This window comes from Cryptomeria japonica, chromosome 9 (genome assembly GCF_030272615.1).
Source record: "Cryptomeria japonica chromosome 9, Sugi_1.0, whole genome shotgun sequence".
Lineage (NCBI taxonomy): Eukaryota > Viridiplantae > Streptophyta > Pinopsida > Cupressales > Cupressaceae > Cryptomeria > Cryptomeria japonica.
The window spans coordinates 635977310-636000739 of record NC_081413.1 but is presented as its reverse complement, the minus strand read 5'-3'; the positions used below and the strand labels follow the sequence as shown (position 1 = coordinate 636000739).

Sequence of the window (23430 nt, the reverse complement as noted above, 5' to 3'; positions counted from 1 at the left end):
TAAAAGCTACCTGGTCATGGCATTTGGTTTTTATGAATTGCAGAAGCCTTCTGAGGGATCTATTGCTTCTAGGGTTCAAAGATTGGCAAAGTTCAAGTTTTTAAAGGTATTATTATCCTGAGTTCTTTAGTTACCGTTGCTGGTGAGTATTTTATGTTCAGTTTTGTAACTCTATTAGTATTGCCAGAATGAAGGGATACTAAAATGGTGACATTTATATGAAGGCTCATAATTGATAAAATTTTGAGAAGGCTTGAAGATGCTATTTGTAAAAGATAGTGCAAGTTATAAGTAAATAGTGTACGTGAGATGAATCTGTGCATTGGAAAATGGTTTTGAATGGATATCTGTGCATTGCAAAATGGTTTTGAATGGATATCTGTGCATATTAGGGATTATTCTAGAGTGGATTAAATGCATACTCTAATGGTTCAAAACTTCAGAGAGTTCAGAGTTACATTGGGAAATATTATATTTCATTTCATCATACAATGCAAAATAATTTTACTTTTATTTACATACGTCCTTAATGTTTTGTTTGCAGAAGCAATCAGATTTACTATTAAATGCAGATGATCTAGACACCATGTGGGTATGCTTGCGAGAAAATTGTGTCATCGATGATTCAACTGGTGCTGAAAAGGTCTGTTTGCATTAATTCTTTTTCATGTAAGACCTGTTGTGCTAGCTAGAATGAGAAGGTATTTTACTATTCAAGTTTGAATTGAGCATATGTGTTATACAAGTGTGATTAAATCCGTTTTTTGTGCTCTTTCTTTTGGGAATTTGTCAATGGATTTTATATCTAACAGGCTTGTTAATGGTCATACATTCATTTCATAGACCTAATTCTTCACAGCACTCACACAATAATCCCAAAGCAGGTTGCATTGCCTTCAATTTTAATAATAATTACAAGTAGTGAAAGATCTGGCTTCTCTAGTGAAGTAGCATTTTACATTTGGAATGCAAGGTGAGGTTGCATGGGTATTTAATTGGTGTAGGAGCACCTGGGTGCATGCAGAATCAGCACCAACCAAAAACAATTTATTTCTTTTGTTTCTTTCAAATTTTGCTTTGTGTGGTCACTCTACACTCAGTTTTGCAAAGTTTCGTTCCGTTTCATGACAAATAGAGAAGGCATCATTGGGGTCATATGCTGACATCGAAAGTTTAGATGCTCGAATATAAAAGCTATGTGGAAACATAGGTAAGATGTAAAACCCAAATTACACAATCTATGGCAACGTCCTACCAGCCTGTGCACAAAAAGAACTTTTGAAATAAAGTTTGATGTTTTAGTTGCAACTGCCCTGGCGGATATGTATGTAAGCATGGACAGGCACGCAAAACTGTTTGACAAAATGCCTCAAAGAGATAGCGTCTAATGGAATGCACTGATTGCAGATTCAAAGTCTGCTACCTGCCAACATCTTTAACATTACCCACAACTGTAGTCTTAACTGCCAAGAAAGATCCTCCAACTTTTGTGAAAACTGAAAAAGATATCATTGTTGAGGGGCTGCGATAATAAGTAGAATATGAAAAGGTGCAATGAACAGCTGCATGACAAGAGAACCACATAGAATGGGAAAAGACTAGGTGAACTCATGAAGCTGAAAATCCTTCGAATGGAAGGATATGTGAATTAAAAATGACAGGCAGATTATAAATGTCACTTAAGAAGACAATGCAGAAGTGTGGCCCAAGATAGTGAAGAAAGAATAATGGTGGCTATGTAGAGAAAGAGGTGGGTTGCATAGAATCAAACAAAGAATAAAATCAGCCCAAGAGTTTTGAATGTGGGCTTTGCAGATAGAGAGTGGTAGCATCCATGAAAGGCCAATGGAAGGTCAAAGTTTTGTAATAAATTTGCTGCAATCTAGTTGAAAATTTGGTCTCTATTATTTTTTTGTGTTTGTAGTTTTGAATTTTGCAAGCAGAGTGTATTTTCTTCTGTATCATTAATTCTCTTGATCACCTTCCAAATTTAGTAGACACTATTTGAAGAGAAATATTGATGCATTGCAGTTAAAGACGTCTCCTCATCCAAGGAGCCTACAACAATTCAACATTGAAAATATTGTTGGGAAATAGACGGATGTAGTGCTCACATATTCATTCTCATAGAAGTGTTTTGAGTTTTTTCTCTGAAGCCATGCCATTGTGTGTACATTTTAGAGACTATATTAGAATAAGAAATAATTGGTTGATTTTTATTCAACAATAAAGTGGAAAGAATTGAGAATGCTTCTGTACCTCTCTTGTTGACAAAATGGAGTTAACAATGATGCTTATGATTGACTACTCTCAACTGTGCCAGGTGTATTTTCTCTTATGCATATCAGCCTTATGTATACAAATCCAGTAGATTAAGCCTTAAATAGCTTGCATATAAGTCTTATGTATAAAAACACATTCACCACGTACATGGCCTTGTTTTAATTCATTGTGTTCTGGCTATGAGAATGATTAAGCCTTAAATAGCTTGCATGAAACTAAGAAGCTTTATATGATGTCTGAATGTACAACAATTTATCTTAGTGTGATTGCTTGATAGATTACTATTTTTTTCCTACTGCATACAAGTTGGCAGGGAGTGTGGTTTCTAGTGATATGGTTTTGCTACATATAGTTTATAGCAAAGTGTCAGTTAATGCTAATATTATCCTTCCATTTTTTGTTTGGATGCAGATGAACTATGAAGATTTTTGCCACATAGCATCTGTTTGTGTAGATCAAGTTGGTCCAAAATGTCGGCGTTTTTTCTGTCCATCAAATTTTATGAAGTTTGAGAAGGATGAGTCTGGGAGGATAGCTATCTTGCCATTTTACCTTTATGTTATGCGCACGGTATGTATTGTAATGATCTTCTCGGCTAATAATAGTATTAGTGAAAATATATATTCTGGATGAAAATAGATAAATCAATAAAAATTAGGCATATACCACTTGCATCTGCTTAAATATATCAAGTAATATAGGATAGGAATGTCCTTGTATTTTCTATTTTCTATTTTCTATTTTCTGACTCGTTAATTATTTGATTTGATTGTTCTTTCATCATAATGATATTTTAGTAGACTGTATTTTCATTTTCAGTTAATGGAAAGGGATTCCTATATATCAAAAATATCATATGGGGATGTCCTTTAGTTTTCGTTTAGTTATGACTATTATTAACTTATTATTCTTTGCATAAGAGAAATTGTGGTATTTATTTCATTTCAAATGTGTGAGGGACGGATTTATCTTCATTGTTCTCATTAGGAATCTTGTAAAATTTCAGATGCTTTTCCTCTAAACCTCACAAGTTTTAGAGTGTGGAAGGTGTCTCTAGAATTATTTATGAGGATAGAAATTCTGTGCAATTGAATCCAAGTCTGCAGCATGGTGTTCTTATTTGAAGGTCCATGAAATATTTAATGGGCTTTGCAGGGAACTCCATGAAAACATGCAAACATTTTTTTGTTCATTCATAGGCATCTGGAGAGTTGTGGGGTATCAGTATGAGTACTGTCCTTTCATTTCAAATCAGGATGAATGAGTAAATAAATAAGGTTACAATTGCATTAATATAAATAGTCAGCAGGTGATGTGGGTATGGGGACAGGGCTGAGGCCCTTTGGGTTCTGGATATGTACACAAATTAACTTTGATCTGATGGTAGTTCTTTAGAAGGCCAGCAGAATTTAAATTCAAAGACATCTAAATATAGTCCATTTCATGTTAAGAGTTATTCTAAAAATCGATATGTAGTTCTATAATGCCATTGCACATGGAGCAAAATGTATTTGTTTTATGTTAGAGTCAACAAACAAAAAAACAGAGTCCACAATCAAGTTTTGTTTGGTATGAAATAAAGCACAAATTTTCTCATTGGCTGTGAGAATCAGCTGCTCTGCTTTGATTTGCCAGGAGAGAAAAATTGAACAAAATGTGTGAAGTATCTATTTTTTGTTCCTTTTTAAAAATTTTCTTTTCTTTATCAATTGAGTCTTATGATAAGAATATCTAAGATTTGATGAGAAGCCTGTATCTGGCTAACTCTCAGCACTAGATGTCCTTTTCACTTTGTTTTCAGTGATTGAGACTTAGATTCACATATTCAATAAATAGTTTTTGTTTGTTGTGTAAACTGGCTAAAACACAGTGCTCCACTGAATTCTAGAATGGGAGGATATGAGGAGATGCAGGGATGGGTTTTGCTGATGAGGATATGGAACGGATTTTTTGGACAGTAGAGTATGATGGTGCAAATAGTGTATGTATATATATATGTATACATGCTTGTATACATGTATACAAGCATGTATATATATATATCATAGAAACGAGACTTGGACTCGGCGCAGACTCGGCAATGGTGACTCGACTTGGGACTCAGATCGGCCAGGACTCGGCAAAGTGAAAAACCCAAGAAATTTAGCGATTTTTAAGGATTTAAAACTTGTTTCCTGCACCCTTTATTAAACAAACCTTAAATACACAATAACATCATCAAATAGAAGTTAATTTGATCACATACACAAGTATACATCGATCACATTAGTATAAATGCAAATTGTAGCTGAAGGAAATAGCAACCAATAACCATAGATATATAAATAGTGTCAAATGTAAAAATATTACAAAACTCATGGAATATGAAATCCATGACATCAAAATTCAAATGTTCCAATTCCACACATATATCCAAAGTAAAACAACTACAAGTCTATGGCTCAGAGGAGCCTGGGTCCTTCCTACAAAGGCGTCTAATCCATGACTCGGCCAAAACTCGCCATGACTCGCCATGACTTGCCAAAACTCGCCATGCCTTGCCAAAACTAGCCATGACTCGCCGAGTCCGGGTTCGAGCCACCTAGGACTCGGCGAGGGTCACTCGGCCTGTGACTCGCCGAGTTTTGGCGAGTCTATGATGTCCCCGTCAAATTAATACTATTTGGTATTAATTATGAATAACTAAATTTTTCTTATTTTATATTAGTTCTAATATCGATTAATATATTATAATAATAGTTATTTGTTTTTTTCAATAAAGCTTAATTAAAAGCTAAATATTAGTTGCTTTGTTTAACTATTATTTGATATTGTGGGAGTTGGTTTTCATATGGGAATTCTACCACCTTGTTGTTTAAATAATGTCTGGAACATAAGGAGGGGGGGTCATTTTTTTTTATAAACAAAAACCTGGAAGTAGAGATTGAGTATCCACGGGATACCAAAGTTATTATACCATTCCTTTCGCCAGCCAATTCTGGCCTATTGGAATCAAATGAAGAACAAGGTGCAATTTATTAGCGTGAACATTAGAAGAATTGCAGAGACGTATAATGTCTAAGGATTGTTGCAAACGCATACCCGGTAACCACGTAAGGTCAAGAATGCGGTTCTCTTGCAAGGTTATGTAACACACAGGTCTGCAGATCCCATGTGGCAGTAGTAATATACTTTCTACACCCTCAAACGACGATCACATTCACTATGCACAATAACCCGATATCGGGTAATAGAACGGTGTTAATGGCAGACGGGATTTAATCACAGCAATATTGGAATGAATATGGTGTCAATCGCGATTTGGTGCGCATCACAGTATGGTTATAGTCTGGCGTAGAGTTGAAGGCGTGAAGGAGGACTAGTCGCTCCGCAAACTGCTGAGGATCAAGGCATAAGTGGGTCGGGACAGTGTTCGACAGCCAATTCATCAGCCACAAGGAAATCTCGTTGAACAACTTCAACATATATAGGAATGGGCATTATGGTGGTGGTAACAATTGCGGAATCCAGAATTCGAAGATTATTCTACACCAGAAATCCTCCGAAGGCGTGCACGAGTTTGTGATCAGGAAACTCTGAGTTCTGAAGATTACCAGACAACTAATAGCCACGCGAATGCTTCTGCAAATTAAACAGGTGCACCGTATAACACTCTATTGTATATTGCATAATGTTTGTCAGTAATAAATGAGGTTGCAAGGGCTATCGAGAAATGTGGTGAAAAGTTAAATTGGAATCACATGTGCAACTAGTTAAATTAAATGCTACATTTGTGTAATCTGGGCAAATACATTTATACGTAGACAGTCTTAAGTAAGGAATTTTACAGAGTCATGGTGAGTCACGGAACTCTGATATATATACATGTATATATATACATATATATCTATACTTGTATATAAATGTATATATATATACATATATATGTATACATGTATATATACATGTATATATATATACATATACATACGTATGTATATACACATATTTGTGTATATATATGTATGTATATACACATATTTGTGTATATATATACATATATATGTATATATATACATACATACATATATATATATACATACATGTATATACATATAATATCAGTGTTCCACGGAGATGTGTCCCCCCCAAAAAAACTTGCGTCTCCTGTAGGGGGACGTTTCAGAGACTTGGGGACTTGGGGGAAACGTCCCACCACAACACCACCACTTCTGCCACCTCCGCCACCTCTGGCGGGGACACTGTTGGATCACATGCTATATGTTACATGTCGTTACATATTGATTGCAACCTTTAACTTCGTGAAAACTAGTTGGCCTTTCATGGGGCACTCATAGAGATGTTATATTGCAGATTTTACCTTGAAGATTTCAATTCACCTCTATTTATTATATCAGCGCCACCCCCCCACCACCACTCCACCGCCATCCCCACACCGTCCCCTCGCCGTCCCCAAATTTAGGCCCTTGGTCCCCCCGACCTCGAAACGCGTCCCCTTGTCCCCTTGTCCCCTAGTCAGGAAACTCCGTGGAACACTGATATATATATATATATATATACACACACATGTATTTGTGTATATATATATATACATATGTATTTGTGTATATATATGTACACTTATATGTGTGTATATATATATATATATATGTTACCCCAAGTTTCTGGGATAGGACGATAGGGAATGGAGGTACGTGTTTTCGGGATGGTGATTTTTTTTGCCAATTTTGGGGACGGCAAAGGGGATGGCTATATAAAATAGGGAAAAATAAAATATATAAGGAAACTTAAGATATTCATATGAAAACATGGATAAAGCATGCACATATACATTATAGAACCTTAACATATAAGAACTAGCAGAGTTCTTATGCCAAATTTGTGTTAAATTGAGAGTCAAAGTCAAATTGCTTTTAGAATTCATTGGCAAAATTCACTGTCAATATGCAGAATTTATTGGGACATCCCCTAGGAGTCCCTGGTTAACATAGACATAGACATATACATATACATATACGTACACACACACATATATGTGTACACATACACATATATGTGTACATATACACACCTATCTACATATATACACATGTGTCTACACACACACACACACATATATATATGGGGAGATTTAGGGATGGGTTTTGGGGATGAGGATATGAAACCCAATTTTCGGACAATAGGGTATGACGGTGCAAATAGTATATATATAATATATAACTATTTTGTATAATTGTATTAGTTACTGTATAATATATATTATAATTAATATTATTAATATATGAATATTTTTATTTTTTAAATCAACTGTAATAAATATTCTAATCTATTAAATAATTACTAAGGGCCTATACAACCAAATACTTGGTACATAAGTGGAAAAGCCATTGTTTAGTAAGTGCTTGTAATGAACCTTTGCTGTACCCGCCTCGCCTTCCTGATAATTAGGGCCTGATCTATCCACCAAAGGTTGGATTTAGGGCCACAAAAGGATTTATGGTTTCCTGCAGCATTTAGATATTTCATTTTATATGTCAGCAGTAATATTAGATCAGTGGTATAATTATTGCAGCACAAAATACATACACGACCCATTCTAGATTTTGAGGACTTTCCAGGTTGGCTGGGCTACCCATCCAGACCCATCCCATCTCTTAGGGCTAATAGGGCCACTTGAGGATGGGTCCAACATACCCCTGGCTTGCACTCATTATCTTGAATGTACTAACAAACAAAGGATATCAGGAAGATAATAAATGCCTACAGAAAACATAGATTCATGACTATATTACTTGGTTAACATTTATCCATTATATATAAATTTGTAGGGATTAATTCATTATATTTGTGCCTAGTTGCAGAAACATGACTATCATTCATTAGTATTCCTTTTCTTTACTTATTAGTTGTGTCTGAGAATGACTGAATTATTTTTATTCTTCTATCTATCACTAAAGTGTATTTTAATGCAGCATAGTAAACTTGATATTGCAGGTTACCTATCTGGCGTGAAGATTAAGTTCATTTTACCCTTTTGTACATTACAGATGTGCTTAGTTCATTTGGCAAGACATTTTTAGGCATGGAACCGATTTAGCAGTTAATTTGGGCCACTAGTTAAATTATATTCATTACTGTTATATGAGGAATGAAAGCAGATTTAATACAACTTGCACAAAGACATACTTTATCATTTCGACATTTAAGCGGATTGGTCTGGGGACATACTGTTGTGACCTTTTTCCACACATCGCCCCATTGCATATGGGGAGCCTCTCTTTTCCTGCTTTCTAGGGTTTTGTTAGTGTCCTATGACCTTTTGCTACAGTTTCACCAAGCCTTGTCCTGTTTTGAACAATTCAGGCCCTGACGATTGAAAGTTAGTTTTTGCAAGTGATGTGATTCCAAAATACAAACACCACCAGAGTGCTTAGAAAGGCCAAAGGACGAAGATCGCAATTGATTTGGACGAATTTGGACAACTTTCTATTTTTAGAAAGTTTGCTTTTTTTGCTTTTTCCTATTTTTTAGGAAGTTTCGTTTTTGGCATTTTTAGCCCAATCCCCGGTATGGCTATTTTTAGAAAGTTTTCCCTGGTTTTTAGGGATGTCTGCTTTTTTGCTTTTTTGGGATGCGAACCTAGGGTTTACACTTGCACCACTGACCAACTTCGACCGGAACTCAAAAAATCCAAGTTTTGACCTAAAAAAAGCTAAATCCCTAGATTTTAGGCTTTTTGCTTTTTCGGGTTGCGAACCTAGGGTTTACACTTGCACCATTGACCAACTTCGACCGGAACTCGAAAATTCCAAGTTTTGACCTAAAAGAGCTAAATCCCTAGATTTTAAGCTTTTTTGCTTTTTCGGGATGCGAACCTAGGGTTTACACTTGCACCACTGACCAGCTTCGACTGGAACTCGAAAATTCCAAGATTTGACCTAAAAAAGCTTAATCCCTAGATTTTAGGCTTTTTACTGCTTCAGATGATCCACCTAGGCATGGATTTCAAATTTCAAGTTAATCCGGTTAAATTTGATTAAGCTGTGAAATTTTGAAATTTTAAAGAATTTTTCAAGTCTGGCTAATGAAGATTTTAAAGTATTGTTGCAGGTTCAAACTCCACCACGATCAGGTCCGCCATGTGTTGAAGACCCTCCAGAAGTCCGCCATGTGTTGAAGACCCTCTAAAGTCCGCCTTGAGCCTTGTATGAATGATGCCATGAAGAGGGGCTATGTCAAAACTCCGCCATGTGTATGTGGGGGGGGCCATGTGAGAGCACCATCAAAACTCCGCCCAAGCATGTCAAGTGGTGGGAGCCTTGCTCGAAGTCCGCTCAAGGTGATCTTACCAAAGTCCGCCAAGGTTGGGAGGCCATGAAGACCAACACTTCAAAGTCCGCCACTGTCTTGGAGGTACTTGGGGAGACACCACCAAAGTCCACCATGTATGTGTGGGGTGCATAAGGGTATAGCCTAAAGTTCGCCCAAGCATGCCAAGTGATGGGAGGCCATGAAAGCCAACACTTCAAAGTCCGCCACTGTCTTGGAGGTACTTGGGGAGACACCACCAAAGTCCACCATGTATGTGTGGGGTGCATAGGGGTATAGCCTAAAGTCCACCCAAGCATGCCAAGTGATGGGGACCTTGCCTAAAGTCCGCCCAAGGAAAGGAGCGACATCCAAAGTCCGCCCTAGGCCATGTGAAGTCATCAAAGTCCTAGGGGATGTGTTCCAAACTCCGCCCTAGGGGATATGTGCTAGAAGTCCGCCCAAGGTGGGAGCAACCTCCAAAGTCCGCCCAAGGTGGGAGAGCCTCCAAAGTCCGCCATAGGTTGGGAGGTCACAAAGGAGCAACCTCTAAACTCCGCCATACCTTGGAGAGGTAGGCAAAGTCCGCCAAAACTTGAAGAAGACAAAGATAAACTTCCAAAAGTCCACCCACACATGGAAGGTCAAGCAAAATCAACATGATGTCACAAAAAATCCACAGAGATTTCAAAATTAAATAAAAAATGGAAAGCTTTGTTGGAAAAGAATATTGGAAGGATTATTGAAATATTAAATCAAAAAATGGAAAGCTTTTTTTGAAAAGAATATTGGAAGATTATTGAAATATTAAATGAAAAATGGAAAGCTTTTTTTTTTGAAAGAGAATATTGGAGGATTATTAGATATTTTCAAACTTAAATCAAAATGGAAAGCTTTTTTTTGAGATATCTTCTTAAAACTGGGAAACATGAAGTTAAAATTAGAAGCATGAGCTGGAAGATTTTAAGGGTTTCTACTTGAAGATTTAACCTTGTCTACAAATACTTCATTATCAACTTCATTATTACACCAAGAAATTCGAAGTTACTAAGGAGAGCACATTTCAGTTTGAAGATCATCTAGAGAAAGTTTTTGACATTGCTGGAAGTTGGATAACTTGTTTTTGACAAAAGTTTCATAGATTTTCGGAGAAAGGCAACTAGTACGAGGAAGAATTATCCAAATTTTTCTGAATCTTCTGAATATTCTGGAGAAAATTCGAGCCTTACTTCTATCCAAGTCAGAGGTGAAATTAAAATTATGAATTTTCTGAATATTTTCCAGAATTTAATAAATGATTTTTTTTCGAAAATTTTGGAGAAAGAATATCATTTTTTTTTTTTGGCTAAGTATGAAATTTTTTGGAAAGTTTTGGCACTTGGTGGTAACTACGACCAGCCTTAAGATTGAGGGTTTTTGAGGTGAAAATTCAATTCTTTTGGCTAAGTATGGGAATAAAATGGAAATTTTCCAACACTTGGCCATTTCCCAGCCCCGTTATTTCCGAAACTTTGCAAATTGTTTTCTAACTTAAAATTTCATTGTTTGTCTGTAGGCCCGAGACATTATGAAATTTCAAGTAGACAAAGATGCTCCTCCCGAGTCGAGGATGACTTCAAAATGGAAGAACATCAACGACACCAACCTCAGACACATCAATTTGAGGGAATTCAAGAAGCGATTGTTTGGTCTGGACAACCTTGTGCCCACCACCATTGCGCGAAAGATGATGAAGAGTGGCATTGTGCATGCTGCTGGTTTCATCCCCACCATGCAGTGCAACGAACTAGTAGTCGAATGTGCCAAACACTACAACCCCATCAATAAGGACATTGTTGCACCTGATGGAAGAGTGCTGGCGAATATCAGTGATGAGGCCATCAGAGAGGCCTTAAGGATCCTAGAGTACCACAACACAGTGTATTTGACAAAGGACGAAGTTGACGGTCTGTACCAGGACCACCTAGAGGAATATGATGCCATAGTTAACCATTCCTGGCTAGACAAGCCGAGGAAGGGCGCCTCCAAACTCCAGAGAAAGAGCCTAGTTCTAGCATACTTCAAGGAGGACATTGGGGACATTATTGTCCTGTTCAATAGAATAATGGGAAATCCTCAGGGAGCTCCATTCGAACCCTGGATGTATTATTTCATTAATGAAATAATCAATGGAGTAAAAATGATAGACTGGGCTAGGATGATCAGCGACAACCTAGACAGCCAACTGAGGAACCTGGAGACAAATAGGACTTTGTTCATGAGTTCTTACCTGTTTTATTCCTTGGCCAGGACTTACAGATACAAAGGTCTCAGTTGTAGAGGAGAAGTAGGGAACAAGGAGAACCAGTTTCCAGTGTATGACTGCTATCCCCAGCTCCACATGGAAGAGAAATTCCATTTCAAAAGAGTGAATTATACTTTCCTTATGCACATCACTCGGACACCGCAAGGTGGGCTGCACCAGAGACTCTCCCAGGAGTTTATAGACTTCATCGGTCGGTTCGGGTATTGGTACATCCAATATCCAAAGTTCACTTACCTCTGAATTCAAGGATTCTCCGGACCTCTATACAAGCTTCGAGCTTACCCTACCAACCGAGTGGTGTTGCTCGAGGTTGTAAGACAGTTGGAGGAGTATATAGTGATTCAAAGGGATAAGCAAAAAAAGGCAAGAACGTCTTCACTTGCAATTGGCAATGGGCTGGAAACATGTCCGTCATCACAAGCTGCTGCGACTGCTGAGAAGGAGCTGGCCTGGTATCCCTTCTATCAATACAAAGCAAGGAGGAATTTCGACCCATTCCATAGGATAAAGAAGGTTGAAGGAACAACGTTTGAGCACAGATTGGATCTAGAATACTACTGGGCTAATGCAGCTGATAGCTTCGAGAACAGGAAGAGATTCTGGTCAAGAATCCCTTTGAGTGTGGTAAGAGCAACAAAGGTATTCAGAGTTGCCGATCAGGTAGAAGAAAGCCTAGAACTTCAGCAGTCGGGCTTTGAAAAGATGAAAAATTAATGCTTAGTTTTGATAGATCGGACAGAGGGAGAGAAATCAGATCTAGCAGACCTCATGAGGTCGGTGGTTGAGTATTCAAGGTGGTGGGCGGCTGAAAAGACAAAGCAGTTGAAGGCCAAAGGTGTGACCTTGACTTACAAATTAATGGGAGTAGATGATACTCTGTCCATCAATCCTTGTACCTCCGCCGGGGATGTTCGAAATCCAGAAAGTGTTGGATCTCGAAAGAGGAAGGAGTTGGTTGGAAGCTCCACAAAGGTTATAGGGAAAAGGATTGTAGGTGAAAGAAGAGAGTCCAGTGAAGGCCATTCCATCCTAAGTGCTGCTTCCATTGCGCCCGATCAAAATGCAACTGGGGAGCAAGAGATGAACATCTGCATGATTGATGATGAAGTAAGAGTGCTTTCTCAACTAGTTAAGGAAGTAGTGGAAGAGGTCTTCCAAAGTCCAGACAGAGAGCAAACTGAAGCACCTACAGTCTTCTTGAATGGCATACCAGCAAACCTAGGAGAGGCAGATGAGAGTTTGACCGGAACATTGTATAGAAATCAACCATTCCGGATTGGCTGAGGGAAAGGATAAAGGCCAAGGTTCCGAAGGCCCGCTCCAAAGAGGTCACCGCATCATTTCTGGAGAAAGTGAATGAACCCACTCTAACTAAACCACCCAAACCCGCCAGGAAGTTCTCCCTAATTCAGAGAGACAGTGCAGGATTTAGGACAGTCTAGATAGCGGTGCCCAAAGAAGGGAAGACTAGTGACAATCTCACTACGGATGATTATGAGGTCACCACCATAGAGCTGGGTAAGCCCACCTAGGACCAAGAGGTCCAATATTTCGATGACTCCTGCAACGTTCTAAAGGCGAGTCTAGCTCACAAAAAGGAAAAGAGGAAGAAGGTTGAAGAAGAGAACCAGTAGTGGAGGAAGTATGTTCTCCATCTTACTAGCCCACTCAACCGTGAGATTCCAGTTACCCCGCCACAGCCTCTTCAACAGGAATCAATGAAAGACTATGATGATATGAAGGGCTCGTACACTCAAGCAAAGGAGTGGATTTCAGACGCTTTGGTGCGTGCTGACACACTGGTAGAAAACTTAGTATCGGCACATGAGTCAGTCTCTTTACTGATCGATCGTATCCAGGATCTAGCCTCCAACTGGGAAGAGGTGGATGAAATTCAGAATGAAATACTCCCTCATCTGAAGGTTATCTGAGGCATGTCAAAGAGAAGTTTAGTGGATGCAGGTATCATATAGATAGGAGACAGGTACCACTTCAGCACATGGTACTATACTCTGGTCACTTGGATTGAGGTTCTGAAGAAATCCGAGACCAAGTGCTTTGAGACAGAGGCAAGTGTTAGAGATATCTTGGGCAAGGTATTCCGTGTGGCGTCAGAGATCTGGAAGAAGGAAAGCCTAAGGGAGAAGCATTTACAAGCAGAGAACCTGAGAGCCAGGATTCAGGCAAGCTTCTTCAAGGATTCAGGGATGATTGACAAAGGCGACCTTTCAAAGATTGCAAACTTCCTCTCCATCGATGAGAACTTCGTTACCCAAGCAGTTGAGTGGGAAGGCATCCTTGCCACATGTACCGATGATGTGGACATCATCTACTTCCAGATTTGCGGTTTGCCAAGTGTCACCATGGAGGAGGTCAAGCTCATTGTGTCCAGATACGTCGAATCTGTGAAAGAAGAAAGTGGCCACTCACCTCAGTGAAATTAGCAGCTGCGCCACGTGTCACTCTTTCATTTGTTTGAGCTGATAGTATTTTGGGAAACCCTAAGTAGGGTTTAAGACTTTCATTCTTGGCCCTTGATCATTGTTCGATCTCGGCCATTCATTCATTTTGAAAAACTATATAAGGTTGCCTCCTCTCATTTAGAGAGTGTGAGGTTTTTGATGTATCGTTGCTTAAGGTCATTTCCAGATAATATATTGCATGTGCACTGCTTTGTAATCTCTATTATTTGAATGATTTGCATGGTTTCAATTGCCTCAACACTTACTTAAAATTAATCTAGATTTGCTTTCATTGTTGCTAATTTGAATGAAGGATTTGATAAGTGTCAATTGATGGTGTATCTCCGCTCATACTTTTGGTAAATGGATGATTTCCATCTTACCGTGCAAAGTTAGTCTGAGCCCGCCCTCTGTGCATCCCAACATCTGGATCATAAGCACAACCCGTCATAGATCGCACCAACTTTGTGTAGTTGTCCCTAGTTTGGCGAAGCAAGGTTTGGTTTCTCAAGAGCACCCAGTTGATACCGTCTCTAGAGTTCGTAGGACTAGATTAGCCTGCTTAACCCTATCCTTTTCTCCTTTTCTTTTTAAAGTCTAAATCCCAGAATTTTTTTTAAAAAAAAGAAGAGCCTAAAATAGCTAAATCCATCTAAGTCCAGCAGTTCATAGACAGTTGTTAAACGTAAGTCCCCCTTGAGATTTTCAGCATACACGCATACACTACTCAAGAAGCTATTCCACTAAAGTCGCTTGTTCGCACATATAGACCTTGGAATCAGTAGTGATTTTTCAAGAGAGGATAGAATGCCTTCGGGTATCCTATCTAATGTTTGGTAGATGATAAAATAGACACCAACATGTACCGGCCTGCTGGCAATGGGGAGGGATGCTTACTTGGCGTTGGTTCTTCATCGTTGGGAAGAACCAGCGACTAGCCCTTTCACATCGTCTGCTGACTGATGCGTTCCCAGGTCAGTCCTCATGCTTGTCTAGGCATCATAAATTATGAAAACTGAAATAAATATTATTATTGAGTAACGAAGTTACCTGTTGGATGCTTCTCCTTGCCCTTCTCTCCTTGTCACCTCCTCTCCCGTGTTTCCTTGGGGTGCGGGTTTATACCTCTTTGAAACCACGCAATTCCCCTTGAAACATGGCGTCTATTTTGGAGGTGGCTTGGGAATGGACGCGTCCTTTCATCACTCCCACTAGTTAAGATAAAAAGTATTTAAGCTGTAAAAATAATTTATGTATTGAAAATATATATATTTATGTACATGTATTGTTTTATGTTTCTAATCATTGCCTGCTGTCTACATGGGAATATGACAGTGTTAACAAACACTTCATGCACACTCTATAGTTCATTTACAATCAATTTTGCCGATGAAATTATTTTTTGTATATTTTATACAAGATACAACCATTACTCTTTTTGTGAGCCGTAACCTGTCTATGTGCACCAAGAAAGAAAACGTTAATGCTTTGTTTTTGCAGATTGAGATATTCAAATTCAAAACTTTGATCCACCATTGAAAATCTCTGTTAGAAGCTCCAGTTCAGCCAGCAAAGTAATGCCTCATTCCCTGCAGTTCTCAGTAATCAGGGTTTAGGAACTCACAAATATTTTTAGGGAAATTTAAAGAGTTTGCTTGCAACTCAAACAATGATGTTTCTTTTTCAGTTAAAAGAAAGTGTTTTTCATGGTTTTTAATTTTTTTAGCAATTAATAGAAGTTCTTTTAAAGGGGCAGGTCTTAATTGCAGCTGTTGCTGTTGGGATGGTGGGCTACATTTCAACCCTGTCCTGCCACCCTAGGAACATCACTGTTTCTGAAATGTGGGGTTTTTATGGGGCAGGGATGTGTCCCTGGTAAAAATTAGCCTAGTCCACCATTTAAATCCACAGAGGAACTGCACTGGAAAGTCAGAATCTTGATGGAAAAAGCATTCTTAGTATTAGAGAAGCAATATCTGAGTGGTACTTATTCTGCTAAATTTTCCCAGGACTTTACCCCAGGCCTCACCCACTTGGGAGCTAGTCCAATGATACTTGGAACTGGGCTGTCAAACTCAATACAACACTTCTTCCACTTTATTGCTAGCCCATGGCTTACTGAGAAAAATGTTATGGGAAACAGTTAAGCCGAACTTTTAGGAAACATAGGGGTGGCGTTGGGTCTTTAATATAACTACACTCTACTTCCAAGTGCTGCCATTGAGAAATAAAGGGGTGGGCATAGCCCCCTGCATTGACATAGTTTGAACCATACTTTGAGGTCTCTCCTTTGACTTGAGGATCAAAATTTCCTTGTACCTCACGGTGTTTTATGTAATGTCCCCTTCCTAACCAGTTTAGTATTGTGGACTGTTAATCTATCCAGTTAGGTTGCCATAGGTTAATGGGTTAGGGTTAGGGAACTTTGGAGACAATTTATCTATTGGGATGTCAGTATCAGATGTTTATTTGAGCTCTGACAGTTATGATGTGTGTAATGCCCTTTTCTAGGATTGATTTTGGTTGAGTTATCCAATACTTGATATTTTTAGTAAGTCGGTTTTGAGCGCTGATAGAGCTGGCTGTCTGTATTTCTATTTTTAGATGTGTTGGTGGGAGCTCTGGATATCATTATCTTGATGTTTCGTATAGTCTAATGATTTTAAATTAAATATAAGTGATTTTATGAAGTTAAATTAAAGATTGAACTTTATTGTTATTTGAATATTTTTTGATAAAAAACTATATGGGTGCCAAATATTAAAGTTAAAGTGAATAAATTTAATGTATGGGGCTTTTTTGTGGGGCATGCCATTTTGGGGACATAAAGTGAGTAAAATATTAAATAAAATAAGCCAAAGGACTTTTGGGAGCTCATTTCTTCTTGTTGGATTTGGATATTTGATATTGTTCTTGATTGTTGGAGGAGCTGATTCTTCCTAGGGTTTGTGAGGATGAAATCCCTTGTAGGCAAAATCTTCCAAGTTGGTGAAAGATCCAATCTGGAGAATTTTTGGGTAGTTTCATATAGAGATCACACTGTACTTTAATGGAGTTTTGATTGGATCTTCTTCAGTATTCTGAGCATATGGTGAGCAGATTTAATTCACAGGGACTGCTGGAGACGGATTGCAGAGTTTATTGGTCTGATTATTGTTGGCTGTACTTCTTCATAGGGGGCCCTACATTGCTGAAGGTGCATAGGGTTTCTAGGAGGTGTCAATTGGAGTTTCTGGAGGTTTTGAGAGAGATTTGTGGTGCTATTTCTCCCTTTCTTATCTCCTTACTTCCGGCTGCTCATTTTAGAGCTGTTTGGTGTAGGCGGCTAGGGTTTTGGAACCCTTATTTGCTGATTATTGTGGCTGTTGCTCAGTATTTTGTATTATCAGGAAATGGGTATGTTAAATAAATGTTTGTAATCAGATTTGTCCATCTGGATATCTTCAGTTTATTTCTGCATTGTACTTTCAGAATATAGCTGATTATAAGCATTGAAATTTGCAAGCTATTTCATTGTTATTTTCTGTTATAAATCTGTATCTATTGCAATATATTTCTGCTCCTTCTATCTTCTTCTATCGTCTCTCTATCAAACATTCTCAAAACACAAAACAAAAACAAACAAAAAAAAACTCAAGCCAAAACAGGGCGGCATATTACATTTTACTCGATAAATGTTCTAAGCTTATTGTTCTGCTTCAGTTCTGGCTTTGTTTATTTTTGATTTTATAGTCACAATGTCATGGAAATTCTTTTGACTCGATCAAGGTTTTGTCAACAATAACATAACTTTGTTGGCTTTCTTTTGAATATGTGTAGCACTCTTATATATCTTGTTTTCTGTTTATTCAGGTTTCTCTGACCCAAGCACGAATAGATATGAGTGAGCTTGATGAAGATGCAGATGGTTTCTTGCAGCCACATGTATGCCCTGGTAGCACTATGCTTTTGATTAGTGGAATAATAGTATAAGTTGATTCTGTTGTTTGATTCTTAAAACCTTTTTTTTAAGAACATACAGTCTATTAATGGATATCTTCCTATGTATTGACTTTTTGCTAGTTAGATTATGCCTATTGAAGGTTAGTGTTTTTGATAACTGAGAGTTGTCCATGTACAGGAAATGGAAGCTTACATAAGAGGCCTTATTCCAAATTTGGCACAGCTCCGTGACATGCCTACTGCTTTTCTCCATATGTATTGCCGTATTGCAGCTCATAAATTCTTTTTCTTTTGTGATCCTCACCGACGAGGTTAGGAGAAATTTCCCTTTGCTGGAATAGTAGGATGTAATGAGAATCAAATATACTTTTATATAGTCTACTCTTTGTATTGCAAAAGCTGAGATTTTAGAATGCCATTGGTATAGATTTTGTTAGAGTTGATCTGTAATACTTATCTAAGCCTTATAGATATTAGAAAGCATCAAGGCAATGTCTTTTAAGCTCTTGTAACATATTCAGTCCTTGTTTACTTCCAGTGGAAGGTCCTTGTTTATTATTCTTTCATTGAAGTTTAGCATATACAGTTTACTTCCTGACCTTTTTTAACTACCTACGTTTAGGAAGACATGATTACTCGTCAGCATCTAAATAGTCTTTCACCTGTTTTGCTTCTACACATCTTTTTGGAAGTGGCAAAAACTGCTGAACGATTATCCTATCTTTGCTATTTTCATACGGCTTTATCATATTTGAATGTTGAAATGAAATCTGCTTAGAAGCTTAGCCAAGTTTAGAATGACAGTAGTTTATGCATGTACAAAGCATGTAGAATAAGAATTAATATGGCTGATTCTTTTGTAAAGTCGTAAAGTTGTTGATCCAAATCTAAAAGCCCACATCCATTAATAAAATGCTACATATCATGGTCATCTGTATTTTCAATGTGTATTTAAGTTATAAGCATTTCTTTTATCCTGGGAATGATCTCCCAATATGCAATTGCGCAATGCATTGATTAATGCTTGGTTGCTTTGCGAGTAAGGCACATTTTCTAGTGACAAGTGTTAATGGAGAGCTTATGAATTCTCCAAGAAATTGAGTTCCATAATTTTATGTCCAAGGCACTGGTCATTTAAGTGAACTGCGTAAGTAATCAAAATGGAGAGGTGTGTTGGCGGCAATATTGTACACGGAAATAAAACTAGTTAATTAAGTTGTAATTGTGTTGGTTAGTTGGCAACCGAGGGGTGGCATGTAATATCCCCACTTTGAAATAGAATTTAATAATAAATGATAATAATATCCCCACTTTGAAATAGAATTTAATAATAAATGATAATAATAAAATTAAAATATAAAATGATATAATTAAATATGATTAATAAAAAATTAATTAAGTTAATGAAAAGTCAAAAGACATGAAAGGAAAAGTTGCGACTCCCTCAACAATGATATATAAAAGGGAGAAGAAAACCTCATTTGAGGGGGGGGGATAATTTGGTGATGAGAAGTGCAGATTTGATTTAAATAATAAGTGCAGATCTGATTATGAAAGGTTGTGTCCCTTTCAAATGGTAGAAATGATGAAGAGTTACACTCTTTCAAAGGGTGCTAATGGTGAAAGGGTATGTCTCTTGCCAAAGGGCATACATGATGAAGAGGTGTGACCTCTCCCTCAAATTGAGAGATATAAAGGCAAGGAATCAAAAGCATCTAGTGACATCACCATTGATAAGATCAGATCAGAATTGTTATCAAGTTACAGGAAGTAACATTTGTGTTCTTTATGGTATGCCTCGCAATTTGCAGGCGACATCTACAGTGCGAACTCCAACCGCAGGCTACAATCTACGTACAAGTAAGAGGGGTTAAGAAGTCTTAAGGTATATATGTGTGTGGACATGTGTGCCACACACACACATATGCATTTTTATGAATACATATATCTCTAATGATTACTTATATGAATGTAGCAATAAAGATAGGAATCTATGTAGAATATGTATGTATATTTAGGATCATTAGAAAGATTAAAGAATATGTAAATGAAGACATAAATTATGGAATGGAAAACAGTAATGAATTATAAAATGTAATATTAATGTGATTATATGATGAAAGTTATAGGGAAGAAGTTCCCTTAGCCTAATGGAGGGATTATGATAATCCCTGGAGGGCAGTATATACTGAATATCTATATGCATATATATGGCTTGGTTGACTAAGTTCATCCAAGAAGAGACGGATCTGGCCTGTCCCCTCTGAGGACTTGGATGATGGGATGCATCATCCAAGGCAAAGAATTGACATAGGGTCTTCCTTGGATGGCTTGGGTGTAAGAGGTTACACCCAAGACAGGAATCAAATTAACCTTCAATTTCCTGGAGGGCTTGGATGTAAGAAATTACATTCAAGACAGGAGTTGAATTAACCTTCGATTTCCTGGAGGGTTTGGATGTAAGAAATTACATTCAAGATAGGAGTTGAATTAACCTTTGATTTCCTAGAGGGCTTGGATGTAAAAAATTACATTCAAGATAGGAGTCAAATTCACCTTCGACTTCCTGGAGGGCTTGGAACCAAGATGGGTTCCAAGAAGGTGAGCTTCATGGCTGCCTAAGGACATACTTTCGTATGGCAATCGTATCCTTTTTATTAGATAAAAGTTGTGATTATGTTAAGTAAGTATTTTAAAGTTAGATTGCAATTTAGTTTACTTCTATATATATATGTTTGTTGTATTCTAACAATCTATTTTGTAGGTTAATGATCTCTAACTAGTAGGGACATTACATGGCAGTTGCGGTGCGACGGTTGGCGCTCGCACCTCCTCGGTATCTTTATATACTTCTGAATGTAACTTGTGAGGGGAAAACAATTGGGAATGGAATAACATCTCGTATATTACATCTGATATCTATGGCATTATTATTCTGCATTACATGTTTTATCTGTGTGCTTTAAGTTATTCACCCGAGAGGACAAACATTTGGCGCCGTTGCCTAGACGTACTCGGGAACGAAAAACGCGGATGGCGCACGGACACGATGGGCCTACCCGTCGGTGAGATTAACCCAGAGGCCGACGACGCGCAAACAGAACAATCGTCGTGGGATGCAGAGCGTGATGGCAAGAGGCGAAGGGGAAATTGAACCCTGTAATAATCCCGACACAATGTTGAGATAAATTGTGGCCGAAAGGAAAAATAATAAAAGTTTTTTTTTTTTGTGTACATGGCGTGTGCTTGCTGTGTACAAAAGTGATTTATGCCCAATGTATTAAATAAAGATAGAAATAAAAAAGCAGAAACGGATGAGTGGGAGGCCGCGCAGAGGGCCTTGATTTTGGAGCAGCAAGTAGAACGTAGACGGAGGCTGAGGCAACTTGCCGAAGGGTGGCCCGAGGGGAACCAAGGAGGTGCCACAGAGGGTGCAGAAGCCGACGGAAATTTCTACGCGTCGCCAGAACATCGTAGGTGCGGAGCCACGAAGAGTTTTTGGAGGAAACAAGGTTAAGGAGAGATCTAGTCGAAGAGACCTAGGATTAGTTCAAAAACTTATCCCTTACACCACAAAGTGAGGATCACCAAAAGGAGCCAGGAGTGGGCGCAGGTGACAACGAAGGGGAGGATAACCATACGGTAGATGCCACACTCGGCACGCAAAACACCGTACCTCTAGTCACCCATGCAGGACACACCACCGGCACCGGAGGGACCGGAGGGAGTGGCGCAGGGGCACAGACACAGCCACAGCCACCTCCAGGAAGACGACCCCCATCGATGGGGAGTAAACAGAAACTGCCGAAGTTCAATGGCGACGGTAAGGAAGATCCCGTCTGCCATTGTCGAATGTGCGAAACCATATGGTCAGCGAATGGTGTTACCAACCAAGACGAATGGGTAACACAGTTCCCAACAACTTTAAGGGGAGTGGCCATAGACTGGTACTCAGACATGGATCAGGCCAAAGTTGGCACATGGCTCGACCCGAAGGAGTTTGGGATAGAGTTCCGCCTCCTGAGAGATGACAACGAAATAGTGATCTATGGAACGAAGCAGAACACGAACGAGATTGTCCGAGCCTATAGTCGGCGGCTGAAGGAACTATTGGGAAAAATGGAGAGTCAACCGACAGATGGGTTGAAAAAGCGATGGTTCGTGGAGGGACTGAAACACTCCCTCCAAAAGAAGATGAAAATCGTTCCACCTACATTGTACGAAGACGCATACAATAGAGCGATGGATCTCGAAAGTGAGACCAAGACATCGATGAAAAAAAAGAAGGATAGCTCCTCCTCCTCTGAGGACTCTTCACAGGAAAGCAACAACGACGACAAGACTGGCAAACGGGTGCAAGCGCTCCAGAAAGACATGGAGCGAATGAGGAGGGAGTTCAAAACAATGAGAAGCACTGGTCTGACTGAAGGGGACATATGGTGCATTGAGTGCAAAGAGGGGCATAGAAAGGGTGCTTGCTCGAAGAAAGCATTCTACGAGATTTGCCAAGTGATGGGACACTCCACCAAGGAGTGCCCATACAACATGAAAACCCGGAATATGCAAATGAACCAGGTGCTGTTCACGGAGCAGGCCACAACGTCCGCACCAACGGGTACGGGCCAACAAGCGAACAACAATGCAACCTTGGGAGGCTACCGAGATAACCGGTGGGGAGGACGAAACAACAATAACAACAATAACAACACAAGGAGTCGGATCCAATATGACTCCAAAGGTCGACCGATGGTACAATGCAGAGCGTGCAGCCAGTGGGGGCACTTCGCCCGGGACTGCTCGAAGGGAGAGGCCACACAATATTTGTGCAAATGGTGCGGGCCGGGAGACCACGAAGACGCCACCTGCTCGAAGTCCGGCGTCAACTTGCTCAATGTCGAGGAAACCAAAGAAGAGGAAGTGCTGGCCGTAACCCGTGCCCAAGCCAGAGACGCAATGTGCCCAGACTTGGAGATGGAGAAGCGACGGGCACGGGAAGCACGGGAAGAAATTGAGAAAGAGATACGAGAAAGGGCGAAGGCAAAGGGTACGACGAGTACTTCCAACTGACTGGAGGCGGAGGATGCTATACTAAATCAAATTTTAAAATTAAAACTGGAGGTGCCTGTGAAG

At 39.0% G+C, this 23430-nt stretch overlaps 1 protein-coding gene across 1 annotated transcript in view; it reads left to right on the top strand.

Annotated features, from left to right (window-relative positions):
* Positions 1-23430, top strand: part of LOC131078085 (probable serine/threonine-protein phosphatase 2A regulatory subunit B'' subunit TON2) — a 245253-nt gene that overhangs the window by 52324 nt on the left and 169499 nt on the right. The window contains exons 4-8 of the mRNA XM_058015728.2: positions 44-106; positions 545-643; positions 2695-2853; positions 18211-18282; positions 18479-18611. Coding sequence (XP_057871711.1) covers positions 44-106; positions 545-643; positions 2695-2853; positions 18211-18282; positions 18479-18611 — 526 coding nt within the window. The remainder of the gene's footprint in view (positions 1-43; positions 107-544; positions 644-2694; positions 2854-18210; positions 18283-18478; positions 18612-23430) is intronic.